The following is an 11,172-nucleotide window of genomic DNA, read 5'->3' as shown; positions in this document are numbered from 1 at the left end:
TAGAAAACAATGGGAGCCGCAAAATTTTTTTGAAATTTTAAATGAAATAACACTACATACAAAGTTTTCTTTTTGCTTTGAGCTATGTAAAAACCAGGGGTCTCAGACACGCTGACCACACCTCTATATGGAATTTGAAAGCTGGTGCGGCACGCGGGTTTTGAATGAATGGCGCTTGCCAGCGTCATGAGTGCCGTGCTGGTACAGCATTTACACCAAATACTACCAGCGTGCCTGATCAGCCACATGTTGTATGGTGTTTTCGCTTGCTCACGTAGATGACAGCAAGGCATACTTGGTCAACAACCACACAGGTTACACTGACGGTGGCGGTATAAAAGAAAACTATAACACTCTTACTAATAATGCGCCACACTGTGAACCCACACCAAACAAGAATGTCAAACACATTTCGGGAGAACATCTGCACAGTAACACAACATAAACACAACAAGACAAATACCCAGAATCCCATGCAGCCCTAACTCTTCCGGGATACATTATACACCCGCTACCAAACCCCGCCCACCTCAACTGACGCACAGAGGGGAGGGAGTGGGGGGTGATGTGTGAGGGAGCAGGGTTGGGGTGGGGGCGGGGTTTGGTGGTAGCAGGGGTGTATAATGTAGCCCGGAAGAGTCAGGGCTGCATGGGATTCTGGGTGTTTGTTCTGTTGTGTTTATGTTGTGTTAAGGTGCAGATGTTCTCCCGAAATGTGTTTGTCATTCTTGTTTGGTTTTGGTTCAAAGTGTGGCGCATTATTAGTAAGAGTGTTAAAGTTGTTTTATATGGTCACCGTCAGTGTAACCTGTGTGGCTGTTGATAAAGTATGCCTTGCTGTCGCGTACGTATGCAAGCAAAAGACGGTTAATGTATAACAAGTGTTGTGCTGGCACGCTATTAATACATATTGTAGAGGGCACTAAATGTTGTACCATCATGGCACGCCTTTATTAAAGCTGTAAGAGTGAAAATCGGTGAATGAAAATCCCGGGAGTTTTCTGCGAGAGGCATTGATATCCGGGGGACTCACGGTAAAATTGGGGGGTTCAGCAAGTAAGCTGCTGAGCCGCATCAGAGAGATCAAAGAGCCGCATGCGGCTCCGGAGCCGCGGGTTGCCGACCCCTGGACTAGACGTATAAGATTTCATGGGATTTAGCGATTAGGAGTGACAGATTGTTTGGTAAACGTATAGCATGTTCTATATGTTATAGTTATTTGAATGACTCTTACCATAATATGTTACGTTAACATACCAGTTGGTTATTTATGCCTCATATAACGTACACTTATTCAGCCTGTTGTTCACTATTCTTGATTTATTTTAAATTGCCTTTCAAATGTCTATTCTTGGTGTTGGCTTTTATCAAATACATTTCCCCAAAAAATGCGACTTATACTCCAGTGCGACTTATATATGTTTTTTTCCTTCTTTATTATGCAGCACGCACAATCATTTGTGCTTACGGACTGTATCCCTTGCAGACTGTATTGATATATATTGATATATAATGTAGGAACCAGAATATCAATAACAGAAAGAAACAACCCTTTTGTGTGAATGAGTGTAAATGGGGGAGGGAGGTTTTTTGGGTTGGTGCACTAATTGTAAGTGTATCTTGTGTTTTTTATGTTGATTTAATTAAAAAAAAGCAACAAAAAAAAACAAAAACAAAAACGATACCGATAATAAAAAGAACGATACCGATCATTTCTGATATTTGTCAGGACTTGGACTATGGCGTGATTTGTTCTCCCGTGGTGCAAATGATTTCGACCAGACATGGCGTGAAGGTGAAGACATATTTAATTTTAACACTCAAAAAGAACAAACTAAAGGTGCGCACAAGGCGGAAGTACAAACTTGACAAATGAAACCAATACTTGCACGTGGGCAAAAAACTAAGGACATGAACAAAAGTCGCTAACTGTGGCATGAATCGAAAAAACTTACTTGGACAGGGCATGAAGTACGCAGAGGTAAACAGTGTGTGACAGGGGTATGATGTCGCTAGGGAGACTTCCTGGCAACAATGGGTTTAAATAATAGTGACATGATTAAAGACAGGTGCGTGAGTCGTGAGGGCAGGTGAAAACTAATGGGTTGCTATGGTGACAAACAAGAGTGCACAATGAGTCCAAGTATATTACCTCCCTGCTTGGCACTCAGCATCAAGGGTTGGAATTGGGGGTTAAATCACCACAAAAAAAAAAAAAAAAAAGATTCCAGGGCGCGGCCACCGCTGCTGCTCACTGCTCCCCTCACCTCCCAGGGGGGTGATCAAAGGTGATGGGTCAAATGCAGAGAATAATTTCGCCACACCTAGTGTGTGTGTGACAATCATTGGTACTTTAACTTTTTAACTTAAATATTGAACCCTATGGGTTAGGAATGGGATGGCACCTCAAGTTCATATGTGAGTCAAGGCAAGTGGCCAAATACTTTTGGCAATGTAGTGTATATTGCTGCCTTTGCACCTGTCAATGTTTACTTTTGTGTGCACATTAAAGGCCTACTGAAATGCGATTTCCTTATTTAAACGGAGCTAGCAGGTCCATTCTATGTGTCATACTTGATCATTTCGAGATATTGCCATATTTTTGCTGAAAGGATTTAGTAGAGAACATCGACGATAAAGTTCGCAACTTTTGGTCGCTGATAAAAAAAGCCTTGCCTGTACCGGAAGTAGCAGACGAGTAGCGTGACGTCACAGGTTGTGGAGCTCCTCACATCTGCACATTGTTTACAATCATGGCCAACAGCAGCGAGAGTGATTCGGACCCAGAAAGCGATGATTTCCCCATTAATTTGAGCGAGGATGAAAGATTTGTGGATGAGGAAAGTGAGAGTGAAGGACTAGAGGGCAGTGGGAGCGATTCAGATAGGGAAGATGACTAAAACAGTAAATAAACACAAGACATATATATATTCTATTAGCCACAACCCAACCAAGCTTATATTTAATATGCCACAAATTAATCCCGCATAACAAACACCTCCCCCCTCCCGTCCATATAACCCGCCAATACAACTCAAACACCTGCACAACACACTCAATCCCACAGCCCAAAGTACCGTTCACCTCCCCAAAGTTCATACAGCACATATATTTCCCCAAAGTTACGTACGTGACATGCACATAGCGGCACGCACGTACGGGCAAGCGATCAAATGTTTGGAAGCCGCAGCTGCATGCGTACTCACGGTACCGCGTCTGCGCATCCAACTCAAAGTCCTCCTGGTAAGAGTCTCTGTTGTCCCAGTTCTCCACAGGCCAATGGTAAAGATTGACTGTCATCTTCCGGGAATGTAAACAATGAAACACCGGCTGTGTAATCCGGCACAACAGTCAAGGGGTGCATTCTACGGCGGGGGTGCGTTATCCGGCACAACACCTGCCGCAATACACCGCTTCCCACCTACAGCTTTCTTCTTTGCTGTCTCCATTGTTCATTGAACAAATTGCAAAAGATTCACCAACACAGATGTCCAGAATACTGTGGAATTTTGCGATGAAAACAGACGACTTAATAGCTGGCCACCATGCTGTCCCAAAATGTCCTCCACAATCCGTGACGTCATGCGCAGGCGTCATCATACCGAGACGTTTTCAGCAGGATATTTCGCGTGAAATTTAAAATTGCACTTTAGTAAGCTAACCCGGCTGTATTGGCATGTGTTGCAATGTTAAGATTTCATCATTGATATATAAACTATCAGACTGCGTGGTCGGTAGTAGTGGCTTTCAGTAGGCCTTTAAATAAAAACAATAAAAAATCCTGACTTTGGAGCAATGTTCACAGACTCTATTATTTGGCTCTCTATTACAAACCCTGTTTCCATATGAGTTGGGAAATTGTGTTAGATGTAAATATAAACGAAATACAATGATTTGCAAATCCTTTTCAACCCATATTCAATTGAATATGCCACAAAAACAAGATATTTGATGTTCAAACTCATAAACTTTATATAGTTTTTGCAAATAATAATTAACTTAGAATTTCATGGCTGCAACACATGCCAAAGTAGTTGAGAAAGGGCATGTTCACCACTGTGTTACATGGCCTTTCCTTTTAACAACACTCAATAAACGATTGGGAACTGAGGAAAATAATTGTTGAAGCTTTGAAAGTGGAATTATTTCCCATTCTTGTTTTATGTAGAGCTTCAGTCGTTCAACAGTCCGGGGTCTTCGCTGTCGTATTTTACGCTTCATAATGCGCCACACATTTTCGATGGGAGACAGGTCTGGACTGCAGGCGGGCCAGGAAAGTACCCGCACTCTTTTTTTACGAAGCCACGCTGTTGTAACACGTGCTGAATGTGGCTTGGCATTGTCTTGCTGAAATAAGCAGGGGCGTCCATGAAGAAAACGGCGCTTAGATGGCAGCATATGTTGTTCCAAAACCTGTATGTACCTTTCAGCATTAATGGTGCCTTCACAGATGAATAAGTTACCCATGCCTTGGGCACTAATGCACCCCCATACCATCACAGATGCTGCCTTTTACACTTTGTGTCGATAACAGTCTGGATGGTTTGCTTCCCCTTTGGTCCGGATGACACGATGTCGAATATTTCCAAAAACAATTTGAAATGTGGACTCGTCAGACCACAGAACACTTTTCCACTTTGCATGAGTCCATCTTGGATGAGCTCAGGCCCAGAGAAGCCGGCGGCGTTTCTGGGTGTTGTTGATAAATGGCTTTGGCTTTGCATAGTAGAGCTTTAACTTGCACTTACAGATGTAGCGACCAACTGTATTTAGTGACAGTGGTTTTCTGAAGTGTTCCCGAGCCCATGTGGTGATATCCTTTACACACTGATGTTGCTTGTTGATGCAGTACAGCCTTAGGGATCGAAGGTCACGGGCTTAGCTGCTTACGTGCAGTGATTTCTCCAGATTCTCTGAACCCTTTGATGATATTACGGAGCGTAGATGGTGAAATCCCTAAATTCCTTGCAATAGCTGGTTGTGAAAGGTTTTTCTTAAACTGTTCAACAATTTGCTCACGCATTTGTTGACAAAGTGGTGACCCTCGCCCCATCCTTGTTTGTGAAAGACTGAGCATTTTTTGGGAAGCTGTTTTTATACCCAATCATGGCACCCACCTGTTCCCAATTAGCCTGCACACCTGTGGGATGTTCCAAATAAGTGTTTGATGAGCATTCCTCAACTTTATCAGTATTTATTGCCACCTTTCCCAACTTCTTTGTCACGTGTTGCTGCCATCAAATTCTAAAGTTAATGATTATTTGCAAAAAAATCAGTTTGAACATCAAATATGTTGTCTTTGTAGCATATTCAACTGAATATGGATTGAAAATGATTTGCAAATCATTGTATTCCGTTTATATTTACATCTAACACAATTTCCCAACTCATATGGAAACGGGGTTTGTAGATGCAATGGTTTTCCGTGAATTGGGACCACGATTTCGGTCCTAACCCTAACCCTTGTTGATGTCTCAAGAAGGGTAGAAATACAAGTACACACACACACACACACACACACACACACACACACACCGTGGGAAACAATGTTGAAGTTTAGCAAACATACTTTTTGTACACATGTAGCGTCCATCTGTGTGTGTGTGTGTGTGTGTGTGTGTGTGTGTGTGTGTGTGTGTTGTGTAACTGTGTGTCCCACATATCACGCTGTAATGCAAACAAATAAAGAGCTTCCTCAGATGCCTTGCCCCCCCCCAGCCCCCATTCAATCATTATCCAGCATACATAGCATTCCAGCTTTCAGGAATGACAAGGAGATTGTTATTGTGCTCTCAGTGCTGCATACTTGCACTCTTCTCATGCACACACACACACACACACACACACACGGGCCAGACGGCGAGGATGTTCCCTGGAGAAGACTTGTCAAGCGCGTCACTAACGACCTTGTCTGATGTGCGGCAGGTCCACGGGAAGTGTGTGTGCAGACACAACACGGCCGGCGAGCACTGCGAGCGCTGCGCCCCGCTCTACCACGACCGACCCTGGCAGCCCGCCGACGGCCTGACGGGGGCGCCGCACGAGTGCCGCAGTGAGTGTGCGCCGAGTACGCCGCCTGTGCATGTTGTTATGTAACGCGGGGACAACAGCAGACCACAGGCTGGACCGCCGGCCTCTTGACGGGCCTTTGTGGAGCCTGCCAATATGGCCGCCGCACACATGCACCTATTCAAATTAACATTATTTTTTTAACTGGCTATCATTTGAAAGTATTTGAAAGCGGTATAGTTGTCACTGTACAACACAGCAGCAGCAACACAACCAATATTGGAATAGCGCTAAGAAGCTAACTTTTTTTTTTTTTTTTTCAAATTTTCTTGTAATCAGACCATATTTTCAGTATATTAGATGGAATTTGTTGTTTCGACTTTCATCTGCAGAAGAGTGCAAGAAGACTGCACATGACAGTCGAAACAACAAATTCCATCTAATATACCGAAAATATGGTCTGATTACAAGAAAAAAAAAAAAAAGAGAGGAAAAAAAGAAGGTTAGCTTCTTTTTTGTTGTAATTTTTTTTTTTTTTTTTAACCAATTAAAAAAATACTATTAATTTTAATATCATTTGAAAGTATTTGAAAGCGGTATAGTTGTCACTGTACAACACAGCAGCAGCAACACAACCAATGTTGGAATAGCACTAAGAAGCTAACCTTTTTTTTTTCTTTCTTTTTTAATTTTCTGGTATTCAGACCAGATTTTCGATATATTAGATGGAATTTTTTGTTTCGACTGTCATCTGCAGAAGAGTGCATGAAGACTGCACATGACAGTTGAAACAAAAAATTCTATCTAATATACCGAAAATATGGTATGATTACAAGAAAAAAAAAGAAAGAAAAAAAAAAAAGGTTAGCTTCTTTTTTTTTTTTATTAATTAATTTTTATTTTTTTATTTTTTTACCAATTAAAAAACTACTGTTAATTTTAATATAATTTGAAATTATTTGCAAACGGTATAGTTGTCACTGTACAACACAGCAGCAGCAACACAACCAATGTTGTAATAGCGCTGAGAAGCTAACCTTTTTTTATCATTATTATTTTTATTGTAATCAGACCATATTTTCAGTATATTAGATGGAATTTTTTGTTTCGACTGTCATCTGCAGAAGAGTGCAAAAAGACTGCAGATGACAGTCGAAACAAAAAATTCCATCTAATATACCGAAAATATGGTCTGATTACAATAAAAATAATAATAATTAAAAAAAGAAAAAAGCTTAGCTTTTTTTTTTTTTTTTAATTATTCTTTTTTTTAATTATTATTCTTTTTTACCATTAAAAAAAACCCTGTTAATTTTAATATCATTTGAAAGTATTTGAAAGCGGTATAGTTGTCACTGTACAACACAGCAGCAGCAACACAACCAATGTTGGAATAGCGCTAAGAAGCTAACCTTCTTTTTTTCTTTCTTTTTTTTTCAACATTTTCTTGTAATCAGACCATATTTTCGGTATATTAGATGGAATTTGTTGTTTCGACTGTCATGTGCAATAAGACTGCAGATGACAGTCGAAACAAAAAATTCCATCTAATATACTGAAAATATGGTCTGATTACAAGAAAATTTAAAAAAAAAAAAAAAAAAAAAAAAGTTAGCTTCTTAGCGCTATTCCAACATTGGTTGTGTTACTGCTGCTGTGTTGTACAGTGACAACTATACCGCTTTCAAATACTTTCAAATGATATTAAAATTAACAGCATTTTTTTAATTGGTTAAAAAAAAAAAGGAAAAAAAATTACAACAAAAAAGAAGCTAACCTTCTTCTTTTTTTTCTCTCTTTTTTTCTTTTTCTCATAATTAGACCATACCAGCAGCAACACAACATTGGTTGTGTTGCTGCTGCTGTGTTGTACAGTGATAACTATACCCTTTTCAAATACTTTCAAATGATATTAAAATGAACAGTATTTTTTAAATTGGTTATCATTTGAAAGTATTTGCAACACAACCAATGTTGTAATAGTGCTAAGAAGCTAACATTCTTTTTTTTTTTCAAAATGTTCTTGTAATCATACCAGTTTTTAGGTATATTAGATGGAATTTTTTGTTTCGACTGTCATCTGCAGAAGAGTGCAAGAAGACTGCACATGACAGTCGAAACAACAACATCCATCTAATATACCGAAAATATGGCCTGATTACAAGAAAATAAAAAATAAATAAATACAAAGGTTTTATTTTTATTTATTTTTTAAACCAATTAAAAAAAATACTGTTCATTTTAATATAATTTGAAAGTATTTGAAAGCGGTATAGTTGTCACTGTACAACACAGCAGCAGCAACACAACCAATGTTGGAATAGCACTAAGAAGCTAACCTTATTTATTTATTTATTTATTTATTTTTTTCAAATTTTCTTGTAATCAAATCAGATTTTAGTATATTAGATGGATTTTTTTGTTTCGATTGTCATCTGCAGAAGAGTGCAAGAAGACTGCAGATGACAGTCGAAACTAAAAATTCCATCTGATATACCGAAAATATGGTCTGATTACAAGAAGAAGAAAAAGAAAAAAGGAAAAAAAAGTTTGCTCTTTTTTTTTTTTTTTTTTACCAATTAAAAATTACTGTTAATTTTAATATCATTTAAAAGTATTTGAAAGCGGTATAGTTGTCACTGTACAACACAGCAGCAGCAACACAACCAATGTTGGAATAGCACTAAGAAGCTAACCTTTTTTTTTTCTTTTTTTTTTCAAATTTTCTTGTAATCAGACCAGATTTTGGGTATATTAGATGGAATTTTTTGTTTCGACTGCCATCTGCAGTCTTCTTGCACATGACAGTCGAAACAACAAATTCCATCTAATATACCCAAAATATGGTCTGATTACAATAAAAAAAAAATAAAAAAATAAAGTTTAGCTTTTTTTTTCTTTTTTTTTTTAACCAATTAAGAAAATACTGTTAATTTTAATATCATTTGAAAGTATTTGAAAGCGGTATAGTTGTCACTGTACAACACAGCAGCAGCAACACAACCAATGTTGGAATAGCGCTAAGAAGCTAACCTTTTTTTTTTTTTTTTGAATTTTCCTGTAATCAGACCAGATTTTCGGTATATTAGATGGAATTTGTTGTTTCGCCTGTCATCTTCAGAAGAGTGCAATTAGACTGCAGAGAAGAAAAAAAAAAAAGAAGGTTAGCTTCTTTTTTGTTGTAATTTTTTATTTTATTTATGTTAATTTTTAACCAATTAAAAAAATACTGTTAATTTCAATATCTTTTTTCTTTTCTTTTCTTCTTGTAATCGGATCATATTTTCGGTATATCAGATGGAATTTTTTGTTTCGACTGTCATCTGCAGTCTTCTTGCACATGACAGTCGAAACAACAAATTCCATCTAATATACCAAAAATATGGTCTGATTACAAGAAAGAAAAAAAAGAAAAGAAAAAGGTTAGCTTCTTTTTTGTTGTAGTTTTTTTTTTTTTAACCAATTAAAAAAATACTGTTAATTTTAATGTGGAGCCTGCCAATATGGCCGCCGCACACATGCACCTATTCAAATTAACAGTATTTTTTAAACTGGCTATCATTTGAAAGTATTTGAAAGCGGTATAGTTGTCACTGTACAACACAGCAGCCGCAACACAACCAATGTTGGAATAGCACTAAGAAGCTAACTTTTTTTTTTTTTTTTTTTTTTTTTTCAAATTTTGTTGTAATCAGATCAGATTTTCAGTATATTAGATGGAATTTGTTGTTTCGCCTGTCATCTGCAGAAGAGTGCAATTAGACTGCAGAGAAGAAAAACAAAGAAGAAGGTTAGCTTCTTTTTTGTTGTAATTTTTTATTTTATTTATGTTAATTTTTAACCAATTAAAAAAATACTGTTGATTTCAATATCTTTTTTTTTTTCTTTTCTTCTTGTAATCGGATCATATTTTCGGTATATTAGATGGAATTTTTTGTTTCGACTGTCATCTGCAGTCTTCTTGCACATGACAGTCGAAACAACAAATTCCATCTAATATACCGAAAATATGGTCTGATTACAAGAAAGAAAAGAAAAAAAAGAAAAAGGTTAGCTTCTTTTTTGTTGTAGTTTTTTTTTTTGTTGTTGTTTTTTTTTTTACCAATTAAAAAAATACTGTTAATTTTAATGTGGAGCCTGCCAATATGGCCGCCGCACACATGCACCTATTCAAATTAACATTATTTTTTTAACTGGCTATCATTTGAAAGTATTTGAAAGCGGTATAGTTGTCACTGTACAACACAGCAGCAGCAACACAACCAATGTTGTAATAGTGCTGAGAAGCTAACCTTTTTTTATCATTATTATTTTTATTGTAATCAGACCATATTTTCGGTATATTAGATGGAATTTTTTGTTTTGACTGTCATCTGCAGAAGAGTGCAAAAAGACTGAAGATGACAGTCGAAACAAAAAATTCCATCTAATATACCGAAAATATGGTCTGATTACAATAAAAATAATAATAATTAAAAAAAGAAAAAAGGTTAGCTTTTTTTTTTTTTTTAATTCTTTTTTTTAATTATTATTCTTTTTTACCATTAAAAAAAACCTGTTAATTTTAATATAATTTGAAAGTATTTGAAAGCGGTATAGTTGTCACTGTACAACACAGCAGCAGCAACACAACCAATGTTGGAATAGCGCTAAGAAGCTAACCTTCTTTTTTTCTTTCTTTTTTTTCAACATTTTCTTGTAATCAGACCATATTTTTGGTATATTAGATGGAATTTGTTGTTTCGACTGCCATCTGCAGTCTTCTTGCACATGACAGTCGAAACAACAAATTCCATCTAATATACCCAAAATATGGTCTGATTACAATAAAAAAAAAAAAATAAAATAAAGTTTAGCTTTTTTTTTCTTTTTTTTTTTAACCAATTAAGAAAATACTGTTAATTTTAATATCATTTGAAAGTATTTGAAAGCGGTATAGTTGTCACTGTACAACACAGCAGCAGCAACACAACCAATGTTGGAATAGCGCTAAGAAGCTAACCTTCTTTTTTTTTTTTTTTTTGAATTTTCCTGTAATCAGACCAGATTTTCGGTATATTAGATGGAATTTGTTGTTTCGCCTGTCATCTTCAGAAGAGTGCAATTAGACTGCAGAGAAGAAAAAAAAAAAAGAAGGTTAGCTTCTTTTTTGTTGTAATTTTT

General features: G+C 37.0%; 1 protein-coding gene across 3 annotated transcripts in view; it reads left to right on the top strand.

The window, feature by feature from the left end:
- The window catches only part of ntn4 (netrin 4), a 101,627-nt gene that overhangs the window by 64,545 nt on the left and 25,910 nt on the right, over positions 1 to 11,172 (top strand). For all 3 annotated transcript variants that reach the window (XM_061983664.2, XM_061983662.2, XM_061983663.1), the window contains one exon: positions 5,926 to 6,052. In XM_061983664.2, the coding sequence (XP_061839648.1) occupies positions 5,926 to 6,052 (127 nt within the window). The remainder of the gene's footprint in view (positions 1 to 5,925; positions 6,053 to 11,172) is intronic.

This window comes from Nerophis lumbriciformis, linkage group LG25 (assembly GCF_033978685.3).
Source record: "Nerophis lumbriciformis linkage group LG25, RoL_Nlum_v2.1, whole genome shotgun sequence".
Lineage (NCBI taxonomy): Eukaryota > Metazoa > Chordata > Actinopteri > Syngnathiformes > Syngnathidae > Nerophis > Nerophis lumbriciformis.
Note: the sequence above shows the minus strand (reverse complement) of the source record. Positions and strands in the feature narration are given on the sequence as shown.